This window comes from Eupeodes corollae, chromosome 1 (assembly GCF_945859685.1).
Source record: "Eupeodes corollae chromosome 1, idEupCoro1.1, whole genome shotgun sequence".
In the NCBI taxonomy this organism is placed as follows: Eukaryota; Metazoa; Arthropoda; class Insecta; order Diptera; family Syrphidae; genus Eupeodes; species Eupeodes corollae.
In genome coordinates, this window is record NC_079147.1 from 18,282,890 (window position 1) to 18,297,815 (window position 14,926).

Below are 14,926 nucleotides of genomic sequence, written 5' to 3' on the forward strand. Positions count from 1 at the left end.
GTTCTATTTGCTCATACGAAATTTCATGAAAAAGAACTTAGCAGTGGGGAGTCTGTAATTATTTAAAAAATTTACATTTACATTTATTTAGAAAATGTACATTAAGAAATGTTTATTCATTTTACTTGTCAATGAAAAACACTATTTGACATATGAGCTCAACTTTTGAACCTAAACAATCGAATTGTGAACTGAATGCGAAAGTTGAACTGCACATGACCAAATGAAAATAACACGTTCGATGACAGTTAGTTTACTTTTAAGGATGTGTTCACTGTACACAGAACTGATTTGGAAAATAAAGTCGGGCGTCTGTTATTTTGTTCGGCTAGACTTTCTTTTTTACATTAAAATAAACATCCATTGACTTCTCTTACAAAAATACTCCCTGAAATGCTTTAAAAATTAGAAAATTTACATTTATTTAGAAAATGTACAATTAGAAATGTTTATTCATTTAGAAAATGTCTATCTACATAGCTTTTCTGCTTTTAAGTAAAACTGAGAGTGTCATAATACCCCAAGATAGACGGTAAAACTTCTTGTCAATGAAAAACACTATTTGACACATGAGTTCAACTTTTAAACCCAAACAATCAAATTGTGAACTGAAAGCGAAAGTTGAACTGCACATGACAATTTCTTTTCCAGTTCAGAGCAGAGCTCGAACTGTCAAAAAAAAAATTGTGTTTCTTTTTGAGCTCTGATCGTTCAGAGCTTCAAATTCGTGTTTCTTTTTTAGTTCTGAACATGTTCAGAGCGCGCTCTGTGAGCTCAAAATAAAAGAACAGAGTAAAATGCTAAACACAAACAATTTGACATTTGAAAGCCGGTAAATTAAAAAAATCCTTCGTCAAACGATAAAAATGGCGGAAGAGGCTGGTAGCTTTAGTGCAGAAGGAAAGATAATTTAGAAAAAACTAATTGCATATAACATTTTTATGAATCAAATATATTTTAGACTTCAAATGAATAAACTCTGACTGTTTTTTTAATTAATTTGATTAAAGACAATTTTGAACGCCTTCAAACAGGCGACATTTTAAATCATGACAGTTTAGTGCCCAAGTTTTTTCATAATTCAATCAAAGAGCGCTGAACATACTCTGCTCAGAACTCTTCTCTATTCGCTCAGACTCTGCTCAGTGCTCAGCTCTGAACTAAAAAAGAAAAACGCCAAATGAAAATACCATGTTCGATGACAGTTTGTTTACTTTTAAGGATGTGTTCACTGTACACACAATTGATATGGGATATAAAGAAAAAAAAATAATATGTAAAAACATTTCAAAATAATTTAAACGTCAAAACAATCCCACCTCTTTCATGGTGAAAAAATATACAGGGAAATGTTGAATTCAAATTTTGCAACCCAGAATGATATCAAATGTTATATTTAACTAAATTTTCTGACCCAAATGTGAAATAAATTTCTTTGTAACATATTTTAGTTGATTGATTTGACAGCCATAATAGCCGAAGTAGTAAATGAATTCAAATGAACTAAAATCTTCTTGAAAATATTTCACTATTTTGAAAAAAAAGAGCAACAAAATATTCAATAGAACAATTAGCCAGTAGCATTTTGTATTCTCTGTTGTTAGATTTCCGTACTTTATTTTTTGTATAGGTAATTTTATTTTGAATTAGTTTCCAAATACACAAATAGCTCGGAACATCGGTTTCACATTGAATTGGCACTAGAACACATTTTTTCACTCTCAAGTAGATTTTACTTATTTCTTTTTATTTTGTATTTTGATGGTATTTTTGATTCTTTTATATTATTGAACTATTTTAAATTTTTGTTTTACAAAATAATATCACTTCGATCAGGAAAAGCAATAGAAGTACATTTTTTAACAATAGATTCAGCCCTCAAAAGTGACAGAAGGTTTTCGAAAACTCAAAAAAAAAAAAAAAATAAAGAAGATAAATAAACAGAATAACACAACACGAAAACACTGCTATGCAGCATCACACACCGAAAGATAAACAGGAACTTTTATTTAGCTTGACAAAAATAGAACTTTCATTTTTATTTAATAATAAGATCTTATTTTTTTCGTTGAAATATGTATAAATTTTCAATTTGAAATTTTTTTAAAAAAACATCTACGTCAATGCGATGAAAAGACGTTGCAAAATAAGATAAATATCTTCACGGAAGACTAAATTCACAAATGATCTATATGACCCCATCACTGGTTTTGAAATATTGGTGTTCGAAATACAATTTTTATTTTCGATGCACTTTCCCTCAAAGCGAGAGCTGCCATGCGAAAAAAAACCCACATGTTTAATTTTCTTCACTTCAACAAACATTTGACCTCCATTCCCGTATTGAAAAACGAAATTCACGACGTTTCAGAGCTAAATATGTTTCGCACTGTCGCAAATATGCTGTTCCGAAAAAATACATCCCGAATTATATACACTAGACAAGAAAACCAACCCAAAAACAAAAGTATTACGGCTCTCCCGGTAAACTATAATTTTCAAAAGTGACTAAGGGAAATTTTCGAAAATTACAAATCCGCGTAATAATTTTTTATTCCCCATACACAGCTGCGCTTGCTGCTTATTGTTGGGTTGCGATGTGTGTTGCAAGCTCACAAGCAAGACAAGGCTGATAATATTGGAAATTGAGTGTAATTTTATTTGATTCTCGCCACCACCGTAAAAATTGAAAAACAAAAAAATATATAGTAAACATTTATACAATGTTGGGTTCTGAATCAAATACAAAAATAATATTTCCTTTCTTTGGTGTGATTTTGATTTGAAGACGAAAAAATGAGCTATTTTTGAAACACAGCCCAATCGAAAGAGAGAGGAAGAAACTTACCACACCACCAACTGGGTGTGGTGAATATAAAAATATCCAAGAGTTTTCTCTATATTTTTTGACAGAACAAAAAAAGAAATATCTCCCAAGTTGAGTGGAAGGTAAATACTTTTGTTTAAAATCGGTGGTGGATGGTTTTTCATTTTGAAATTTTCAATTTTTAAGGGAATGTTTGATAACGTTTTGCTTTCATTAAGAGTGTTTTAGTTTTCAAATTAAGAGAACTATGAGTGGATTTGAATAATTTAACTCATCTTGATAATCTCATTGTTTTGATTCTTAATTTCTTCACTTTTCCGGGTTTAAATACGGAAAATAATGAACAGTGTTTTATTGTCATCATTTTATTTACAAAACAAAAGAAAGTATTGTTTTTTTTGTTTCATCTTTAAAATGACAAATGACTTTCTTCTCAATAATTCAAGAAAAACACAACACGTCTTTTGTTACTCTTTGTAATAAGTCAAATATGCAAGTAAATCGAGGTCAAAAATTAAATAATTCCAATGAATTGTTACTTTTTGAATGACAATAACAGAGAATAATCTTAAATGACAGTTCTTAGTTCCTGTACCACATCTGCTTACTGTTTATTCCATTTCTCTTTGTTTGACAGATGACAAAGTAATCTGAATCTTCCAGTCTTTCTTCTTGGGTTTATAAAGGGATTTTCAATTAGGGCAGTTTGGTGTTTTAACTGTCAATGCACCTTTTAAAGCAATGACAAATCTGTAAATATCATAAAATATTCACCACTCACCAGTGTTTGTTTATCAAAAGAAAATATGTAGAGTTTACGTGGATGTTCTTCTTCAGTAAGTTGTATGATTTTTGATACTGCTAGTTGACAAGCAAATATTGTGAAAAATCGTGAAATGTCAAAACAAAATATTCTTTGCAATGATTTTTCAACGACAAACAGTTAAAACAACAATTTAAAGAAAAATAACGTCAAAATCCTCTCAAAAGTTAAATTCGATTGTAAATATCTAACTTCTGTCAATCGATTGCAAACATCACAATCCTCTCATCAAATGTCAAATTCTATGTTAATGTCGAACTCCTGTGAAATATCACAATCGATTGTAAACAGGGCACATGCAGTTTACTAAACTGTGCTTTGTGACGTTTTCAATTGGAAATGTCAAAGCCAATTGAAAAAAAACTGTAAAAGAATTTTTGGGATGTTGTCCTTCAGCAAGTTGTATGATTTTTGATACTGTTTGTTGACAAGCAAATATGGTGAACAATCGGGAAATGTCAAAGCAAATGTTAAAACAAAAATTTAGAGAAAAAATACGTCAAACTCCTCTCAAAAGTTAAATTCGATTGTAAATAACGAACTCCTGTCAAATAATAGAATGGATTGTAAATATCAAAATCCTCTAATCAAATGTCAAATTCTATGTAAATATCGAACTTCTGTCAGATATAACAATCGATTGTAAACAGGGCACATGCAGTTTTCTAAACTGTGCTTTTGTGACGTTTTCAATTGGAAATGTCAAAGCAAATTGAAAAGAAACTCTAAAAGAGTTTATGTGGATGTTCTCCTCAGTAAGTTGTATGATTTTTGATACTGCTTGTTGACAAGCAAATATGGTGAACAATCGGGAAATGTCAAAGCAAATGTTAAAACAAAAATTTAGAGAAAAAAACGTCAAAATCCTCTCAAAAGTTAAATTCGATTGTAAATATCGAACACCTGTCAAATATCTTAATCGGGTGTAAACATCAAAATCCTCTAATCAAATGTCAAATTCTATGTAAATATCGAACTCTTGTCAGATATCACATTATCGATTGTAAACAGGGCACATCCAGTTTACTAAACAGTGCTTTGTGACGTTTTCAATCGGAAATGTCAAAGCCAATTGAAAAGAAACTCTAAAAGAGTTTATGTGGATGTTGTCCTTCAGTAAGTTGTATGATTTTTGATACTGATAGTTGACAAGCAAATATGGTGAACAATCGTGAAATGTCAAAGCAAAATATTATTTGCAATGATTTTTCAACGACACGCAATTAAAACAAAAATGTAAAGAAAATAAATGTCAAAATCCTCTCAAAAGTTAAATTCGATTGTAAATATCGAACTCCTTTCAATTGATTGTAAACATCAAAATCCTCTAATCAAATGTCAAATTCTAAGTAAATATCGAACTCCTTTGAAATATCACAATCGATTGTAAACAGGGCACATGCAGTTTACTAAACAGTGCTTTGTGACGTTTTCAATCGGAAATGTCAAAGCCAATTGAAAAGAAACTCTAAAAGAGTTTATAAGGATGTTGTCCTTCAGTAAGTTGTATGATTTTCGATACTGCTAGTTGACAACCAAATATGGTGAACAATCGGGAAATGTCAAAGCAAATGTTAAAACAAAAATTTAGAGAAGAAAAAAATTCGATTGTAAATATCGAACTCCTGTTAAATAATAGAATCGATTGTAAACATCAAAATCCTCTGATCAAATGTCAAATTCTACGTGAATATCAAACTCCTGTCAAATATCACAACCGATTGTAAACAGGGCACATTCAGTTTACTAAACTGTGCTTTGTGACGTTTTCAATCGGAAATGTCAAAGCCAAAAGTTCTGCAAAATGATTTTTCAATGTCACTGACCCAAAACTATTTAAAACAAAAATTAAAAGAAATTACATTTTAAAAATAAATATACAAAACTTGGCATAAACATCTAAAAAACATATTTTTCATGTTGAAGACCTTAACCAACCAGCAACATGCGTAATTGATTAATTTGTTACTACAACGCTATACAAGACTTTTTCGTACCGTAGCTTGTGGTGAAATCATGTAGATTCGATAGGACCGTATTTCAAAAACAAAATGACTAGTCAAAACATTAGACATCAAGTCCGTTCGTATATATGCTCGACAATATCATCTCTACAAATCTCTCACGCTTATAATTAGAACATTAAAAAGTACTATAGTGAGTCTTAAATAAGAAACAAACAACTTATATGTTATATTAGTCACCCTTACAAAATTATGGCATTTGGTCTATTTCAAACTGCCATATTCATACCTCATCGAAAAAGTATATTTTTTGGACTTGTGAAGGAAAAAACCGGTGAAAGGGTGGGAAGTATTTCTCGACTTGGGCAGCCACTATCTATAAACTATCCGACACGGTATTATTTTCTTTATTATGTACGATGAAAAGCTATAAGCGCGTGCTGGCAATAGACCAGCATTAGTTTTAAGCCCATCTAAACACACACAAAAATTCAAATATGATGAACTTGTAAGATTATAATTTGGCGCCGAAATATGAATTTTTGATTTTTTCCAATAAATGTAATTTATCACATAATTTTGAATCTAATTAAATTTAAATTCATTTAAAAATTTGCATAAATCTTCTGTCAAAAATGAAAAAAATGAATAGGAGTGACGCAGATCTGCAAAAATAAAAACTGAATGACGTTTCCGTCAAAACTTTTAAAAGGATTTTTTTCGAGAACGAACCTATTTTCAATGTGACATTTAATATATTGAATTTGTATGTTTTCTTTTTGGAATTTTTAATATTTGGCAGCTAAAACAGAATGCATAGAATTCAATGTCATTTGATTTTTTAATCTTAAACGAAATAACACAGCTGAAAGTGACAAGTGCAAAAAGTATTTCAAAAACTGTAAAATTTATGTATGGTTTGTTGAAGCAAATAACGCTATTCATTAATATTAGGTATATCTTTTTCTGTGACATAAATGTCGAAGTAGGATGACATTTTCCGTCATTTATTATGTCACATTTCCATGACATTTGTAATTATATGCGCTAAATTGAAGATTTATATACCGAACAGGCCTAATTGTCCAGTCAATTCTATCGAGAGCTGTGCTGATTCGAATATGTAGATTTGAAATTGATTATACTTTCTCAGATAAACAAAAATGAATAAAACTTTAAGTTTAATAACTTAATCGTCATAACATCAATCAAAATTTATGTATTTGTGAATAAGGTTTGACATTGAAGATCTGTTTGATTTTTAAAGTGACATAAGAGGACTATACATCGGCAAGAAAAAAAAAACAAATTTGAACACGCCTTCCCCTCTATATGATTTAAATGAACTTTTATATTTTTGACAAGCACACAACATACAATATATTAAACAGAACTAGCATAATAATTGATGTTAAGCATAAGTTACATTAATATGGACACAGGCACACAAACTGCCCTCATGTATGCAATAAATTTCAATTAATCCGCCGAATTTATTTAGCTGACAAATAAATTCTATAGCGCATATCGTAAAGGAGCAACAACATCGCGGCATCACCATCACTATAGTATCTTTAAATGAATGCGGTGATCTTCAAAATGACTAAATAATTATTTTGTATATTCAACAAGTCAATTGAAAAAGTTTAGTTTAGTTCTGTTTTTTTTTTTGTTAAAATTTTTGTATTTTCTTTTTGAAATATTTAAAAATAGAATCATTTCTCATCGGCCACAAAAACAAATCTGCTCTCCCTCTATCGACCAAAATGAGGAAATAGATTTTTTGAAAAATATAGGAGGTATGTGAAAAGAAGAAAAACAAAATATATACATTTTTGAAGAAAAAAAAACTACTCGATCTAGTAACCGCGAAAAGATATATTAGCGCTAAGGAATGCCCATCAAAGATAAACAAATCGATAGAAGTGCAATATTAATTTAAAAATGGACAAAATTTAAGTGTAAACATAACGAGGAGATTGAAAGAACCTTGACATCATTTTCAAACACAAGAAAAAGTCTATTATAAATTCCTATGATAAAGTAGGCACATTTATATTTAGAAGTTCATAAATTATTTGAAAATAGAGATAAGGTAGTGTGAGCAAAAACAAATCTGTCGATATAATTACTCTAGCCATTATATTTAGTTTTCATGGATTCTTATGACGTGAGGTGTCAAAATTCACTTAACCTCAAACTGACAGATTAGCAATCAAAGTGTCAAATTGGCAATTTTATACCATTATTAATTATGTTGTTGTATTGGAATTCATTTTATGTCTTAATGGGCACTGCAACACTGTCGGCATAATAATATAACTGAGACGGTATTTTTGACAGTTCGAATGGTTAATTAAAATTCTTTAACGCAATTTTGTTATTAACTCCCAAGAAATTACTTGACACTGTGTGAGGCGGAGCAGTAAGTTACTTCTAAAAAAAAAACAATCCATTAATCATTTGACGCAATGCATTTAACGAAGTTTATTACCCTCTTTGAATGATAATGCAGTTTAATGAAAACAACAACACAAATTATGTGAGTTGTGACAATAAAACACAACAGACAGAGTCTGTCAAAATAATGAATATGGCTTGATTATCTAAATCGAGGTTAATGGTATAAATACGACGATTCATGATTTACGAGAGTTCACCACAACAGACGTAACGCAGCATGACATATTCATATAAATATTTGATTTTGTTTTGTTTTAAGACAAAGAACCCATATTGCATCAAATAATAATATTCTTTCATATATAACAACAATTAAAATTGGTTGCAATAATAAATCGAATAAAAAGAGATTCTATAGACGTGTGGGAAAAATGACGATAAAATAATAAATAAATGGCATACCACAAATAAAAAGAGAAGAATTAAAATAATACTAATATAAAAAATCACTAAATAAAATCCGACAACGATAAATATCAGATGTTGCCCGAAAAAAAGAAATTTTAACGAGGTAAACAAATTTAACTTTTTCTTTATGACTTAAAGAATAAAAATGCAATATTTTTGGAAGAAAAACAAACAAGAATGATTTTTGATTTCTAATAATAATTGATTGAAGTTTTGAACTTAACGAAAGCAGAGTCAAAGTCATTCGCTCAAACGTCAAATTCAAAACCACTTTGTGGAAAGTGTCATTATTTTTTTAACAGCGATAAATTAAAATGAAAAAGCGGATTTATAAGAAAAAACTTTCCTATCGGTATTGGTTTAAAAGCTATTTTGAAGTTGTCATTTGGCCCAAAACCGTCATTTTTGACGGTAACCGATATGCAAAGATTGTACAAAAATGAATTTTTAATTTCTGATAATAATTGATTGAAGTTTTGAACTTAACGAAAGCAGAGTCAAAGTCATTCGCTCAAACGTCAAATTCATAACTTTGTGGAAATTGTCTATGGTTTTTTAACAGCGATAAATTAAATTGAAAAAGCGGATTTATAAGAAAAAAACTTTTCTATCGTCGTTGGTTCAAAAGCTACTTTGTAGTTGTCACTTAGCCCAAAACTGTTATTTTTGACTGTAACCGATATGCAAAGATTGTACAAAAATGATTTTTGATTTGTGATAATAATTGATTGAAGCTTTGAACTTAACGAAAGCAGAGTCAAAGTCATTCGCTCAAACGTCAAATTCATCACTTTGTGGAAACTGTCATTGGTTTCTTAACAGTGATAAATTAAAGTGAAAAAGCGGATTTATAAGAAAAAACTTTCCTACCGTTGTTGGTTCAAAATCTATTTTGTAGTTTTCATTTGGCCTAAAACCGTTATTTTTGACGGTAACCGATAAGCAAAGATGGTACATAAATTATTTCTGATAATAATTGATTGAAGTTTTGAACTTAACGAAAGCAGAATCATATTCATTCTTATCTCGTTTTTTTTCGTTCAAACGTCAAATTCATCGCTTTGTGGAAACTGTCATTGGTTTTTTAACTGCGATACATTCAAGTGGAAAAGCGGATTTATAAGCCAAAACTTTCCTATCGTTGTTGGTTCAAATCCTATTTTGAAGCTGTCATTTGGCCCAAAACCGTTATTTTTGACGGTAACCCATAATCAAAGATTGTACAAAAATGATTTTTTAATTTCTTATAATACTTATTTGAAGTTTTGAACTTAACGAAAGCAGAATAATTTTTATTTTATCTCGTTTTTTTTTCGTTCAAACATCAAATTCATCACTTTGTGGAAACTGTCATTGGTGTCTTAACAGCGATAAATTAAAGTGAAAAAGCGGATTAAGAAAAAACTTTCCTATCGTTGTTGGTTCAAAGCCTATTTTGAAGTTGTCATTTGGCCTAAAACTAACGCTGTCATTTTTGACGGTAATAGATTTGTAATGATTATACAAATTCATTATACAACACACTGAATGGAAGAGAAATTATAACTCGAAGCAACGCTTTCTAACCTGTCGATAAATTACACCTTAAATTGTTTATGTCAAACCATTAGATTTTGACAATTAAGTAGGGGCTGGTGTAGACATTTTTGAATCTGTACTACATTGCCGGCGTTAAAACCAAAAAATTTACATATGTACCTGAACGCACCCAGTGAGTGAGATTTTAGACAGGTACTCCATTTTTAAACCAAAAAGTGCTGCCAAATTGTTATTTTTTGATTTGTAATAAATATTTTTAAAAAAATGTATTAAAAGCATGCAATTGTTATTACCAAAGCAAAACACCAATCAAAACATTTTCCAAAGGGCACATTTTGACACTCCAAAGACAAGCAGCGCCTTAAGAAAAAAACAAAAACATAAATAAAAACGAAACAACATCCGTTGATGACAAGGACAACTCATTAAATCTCAAAACACAATAAATCTACCTCGAGATAATGTAGTGCTGATTTAGACATATTACTACAAGGATTGAAACATATAGATGATTGTTGTGTTGTGTTTTGCTGTTGTTGTAGTTGTTGTTGTTGCGCAGGAGTTTGTTGAGGTTGCGATATGTTAGGAGCATAATGCTGGTGTTGTTGCTGTTGTTGTCCTCCTCCTACATTCGAATTATTGCTACCCATCGTCGCAGCTTGTTGTTTCGCATAATAGTACGGATCGAATGGTTGTAAAATGTTCTTTCGTTCATCGGAATGACCCAAGTTATAACAACAACCACTGCCAACGCCACCGCCACCGCTACTACTACCGCCGCCATTTTTAAAATTATTAAACATTTGTTTTGACGCTGATGTCGGTAAGTGTTGATGCATTTGATGTTGTTGATAAGCCGCCGTAGGTTTACCGACCGTAAAAGAGGCCGAATGAGATAAAGGGTTGGGTTTTTGTTGAAGGAAACCCAAAGCCGGAAGGAATTTGTTCTCTTTGTTGTTCTTGAGTTTGGAAAACGCATTTTCAAATGAGAAATTAGTTTTGGACGGAACTGCGGCTGATTGTGAAGTCCCCACACCGACACTAGCGCCACTACTTGTTGATGACAGATTGTTAGTGACAGGTTGTTGCTGATGCTGTTGTTGTTGTTGAGATTTGGACTGATTGATGAATTTTTGATTTTGCTGCAAGTAAGGATCCATGCCGAAGGCATTCCAGCTTGTTAACGGTTTTTTCTGTTGCTGTTGTTGTTGATGGTGTTGTTGCTGCTGTTGGTGTTGTCGAATTTGTTCCTGCTGCGCCTGTTGATGCTGCAATATGGCTTGACGGTGATAAGCTTGATGTACTTGCGATGCGCTATATGATTTCCCAATGGGATTTGGTCTAATTTGTGATGATTTCTGTTGCATGGCGCCCAAAACAGCTGCTGAACCAAGCGGTGCCGCTATAACAGGTTGTTGCATTTGTAATGAATTTTGTTGTTGTTGCAGTGAATGCTGCTGCTGCTGCTGTTGTTGTTGTTGTTGTTGGTGTTGATGCTGATGTAAATGACATTTGTCTGACTTTGCCATCGTTGTTGTGGTTGAACCCAACTGCGACGACGACGATGCCAAGGATGCAGCAGGGGAATTCACTGACGATAATTGTTGTTGCTGTTGTTGTTGCTGATTTTGCTGCTGCTGCTGTTGGTTGTAATTGGTCGAAGAAGATATTTTTAACATATCATTGAGACACTTCTCGATTTTATTTTCGGCATCTTTTTGGCGTTTCGAAAGTTCTAAATCAACGTTGCTCTGTGTTTTCGCAATTTTATAGCCACCACCACCACCAACGCTAACCATGCCACCAGCTATTGACGGTGGGGGCTGTTGTGGTTCCGCCGCCGCCGGCATCGGCGCCGCAGATGAATTTTTAAATTGTTGCTGTTTGTTGCTTGTATTCGTTGTCGAAGAAGACGACGACGTAGACGTAGATGTTGTCGGCGGAATATGAAATGATGAGGTAAATTTTGAAAGCTGGGGCAAATGCGTGGCGCAGCAATTGCTTGTAGCTATGCTGCTGCTACTACTGCTGTTCTCTGATTTCCGATCGTGTTGTGGTGTCGCATGCGTCATATTTGATGCAGATGCTGGTGAAGAAACATCTGCATGAGTTGGATTTAGATGATGATTCTTTTGCTGCTGTTGCTGCAGCTGTTGTTGTTGTTGTTGATGTTTCGGAACTGCTGAATTATTAGGCCGCAAATAGAACGGTTGATATTTCGGCAAGAAAACACTTGAACTTGATGCTGACTTAAGTAGACCTGGATTTGTCAATGATGATGCTGCAAGGGGGGTCGAAGCTGTCATTACCGCTGGCAGAGGTGGAGCCGGGGCAGGAGGTTTTTGCGCTTGTTTCTCCTTGATGTCCTTCTGATTCATTAAAATCGCACTATTGGACGTACTTCGACTCAGCGATGGGAGGTGCTTCATATAGCACGGTATGTGAGTTTTACTCGCCGACTTTACGACCCCAATGTTACCGCCGCCGCCGGGCACGTGCGACAATGACACACTCTTGTTCAGACTCATTTCGGGTTCCTTGTTAGCTTGGATCACTTTAACTGGCACTTTACTCGTGAAACTGCTTGTTATCGACGGCTTAGCTGGTGGCGCTGGATTGTCATTGCACATGAGCTTGTAAAGGTCCTCCTTCGTCGCACTCTGTTGGATTTGCCTGTCCAGATGGGAGAGCGAGTAGTTCTTTTGCAGCTTGTTCGGTTGGGGTTCGTGGGTTGGCTTGAACTTTCTCGGTTCGACGACAGTCGCTGTGGGAGCACAGATTTTCTCGTAATTCCATATGGATTTTTTAGGCGTTTTCACCGCGGATCCCAGGTTCTCTGACCAGAAATTGTTCATGAGCTGCTTGCCAGCACTCAAGTTGGATTTTATCGACGCATTCGACGCGCTTTTCTGCAAAGCTGTCACCTGCGAGGGTGAGGGAGCAGCAGCAACAGCACCACCACCAATCAATGATGGAGCATTAGACAGTGGCAACATTTGCATATGCTTGGACGGAGGTACTACTCCATATTGTGGTGGCACATTCGAACTGGATATGCTCCTCATAAGTTTGGTTGCAGGTTGCAATGGTGCAGATGTGGAGGGAAACTGCAGACGAGACTTCGATCCAGCGACAGGGGCATCCGCAGTTGGAATATTTATCGATGACGACGTCAGAACAGGTCTGGGATACACTATGGGGGGCCTGATTCCAACCGAAGACGATGCTGCTGCTGCCGCTGATGTTACACTTTGATGGGAACTGGATTTAGAAAGTGGTTGCGCTTGTGGCTGTTGCTGCTGTTGTTGTTGTTGGTGGCGTCTAAATGGCGATAAAGGCTGATGATTGGTGTTGAAATTTTGCATTTGATCGCAGAGGTCTTCGCACTTTTTATACTCCTTGTGGATTTTCTTATCCAGTTCACCATAATCGGGCAAGCTCTGCAGATACTTGTTCATGTAATCGATTTCTGCATCGTAATAATCACTTTCTTTGCCAGGGACTGATGATGATGTGGTAGCAGCAGAAGCCATCGTCGGAGCACTTGGTATTGAGACATCTTTCGTTAGGTGAAGTTTCTTTTCGAGCAACAGGTCGAGATTGTTATTCAAACTGCTATCGTTGGTTATTGATTTTGACATGTTGGCCATGGATGTAATTGGTTTTTGATTTGGAGCCATCATGCTGCGGCTCATCTGGTTCAGGTAGCCACCAGTACCGCCACCAGTGCTTACATCCATGTTTGGGTTGTTCAATATACGATGGATTACACCGGCCGATAGGGTTTTTGTAAGTTTGGGCGGTAGAGGAGGTGGCGGCGATGTAGATGGCGAGGAAGTTGACGACGATAGAGACAAACTCGAGGCTGGCGAGCAGCCTGTTTGGGCGGCCATTAATCTGGGCGGAATAGCAACCGGGGGAGTGGCATGACTTTCGATTTTCTTTATCGGCTGACTGGAAATATTGTGGTTTCTATTATGATGATTGATCGCCATAGACGAGGCAGCCTTGCTAAGCTGGTTACCGCTTGTTTGTTGTTGCATGCGTTGCTGCAAATGCTGCTGCTGGTTACTTAAGATGTTGCTGTTATTATTGATAGCAACAGCATTTTCACCTTGCGCCTTAGTGGACAATAATTGCTGCGAAGAAATCATTTTTTCTGGTGGTATTATTGATAGCGGTGGCGCTGGTGTCGTTATCGTTGTCGTTGCCGTTAAAGTCGTAGCAAAAGAAGATAAAGTTGGCGGCGGGGAATAGCAGCAGCACGTGACCGTTGTTGTTGATGTTGCTTTTGGTGTTGATGATGAAAAATCTCTAACATTTTCACACATTTATTGTTGGAATATTGGAAATTCATTGCAACTAATCTTTGATCGCATATTTTATGCGCTTTTTTTGATATTTCTTCGCACCTTGCGCTCTATCCGCGATAAAGTATCTATAAATTGGGTTTGTTTCTTTTTGCTTATCGCATAATTATGATTTATTGCGCTGACTCTATTGAGAGTGTTGAGGAGGTTAGAAAGTGAAATTGCATATAAAATTAATGGAGAATAAAAACATTACAAAAATATATTAACTATAATTTTCTTCATCTTCTTAGTAATTTTTTGTATCTTATTGATGACGCTTACGACGATATGGCGACTATGGCGGCGTCAAACTCAACGACGACGATGACGGTTGGGTATAATTAAGTTCAAGAATATTAACTGATGGCATTCGAGTTTTTCTTATGTCTTGAATCTTTTGAAATCGTGTTAGTATCGTTATTATTTATAGTTGTTGTATTGCGCGTTAATAATTCAGATTGCAACTTATTGCAAGCAGCAAGTTGAAAGATTGAGAAATATACATAACTGTTGTTTTGAAATGGTTGCATATGTGCGATTAAATTGATGA

General features: G+C 34.1%; 1 protein-coding gene across 2 annotated transcripts in view; it reads right to left on the reverse strand.

Moving 5' to 3' along the window:
• Nucleotides 1-14,926, reverse strand: part of LOC129951391 (AF4/FMR2 family member lilli) — a 54,689-nt gene that overhangs the window by 27,899 nt on the left and 11,864 nt on the right. For both annotated transcript variants that reach the window (XM_056063515.1, XM_056063523.1), the window contains exon 2: nt 10,477-14,521. In XM_056063515.1, the coding sequence (XP_055919490.1) occupies nt 10,477-14,355 (3,879 nt within the window). In that variant the 5' untranslated portion in view covers nt 14,356-14,521. The remainder of the gene's footprint in view (nt 1-10,476; nt 14,522-14,926) is intronic.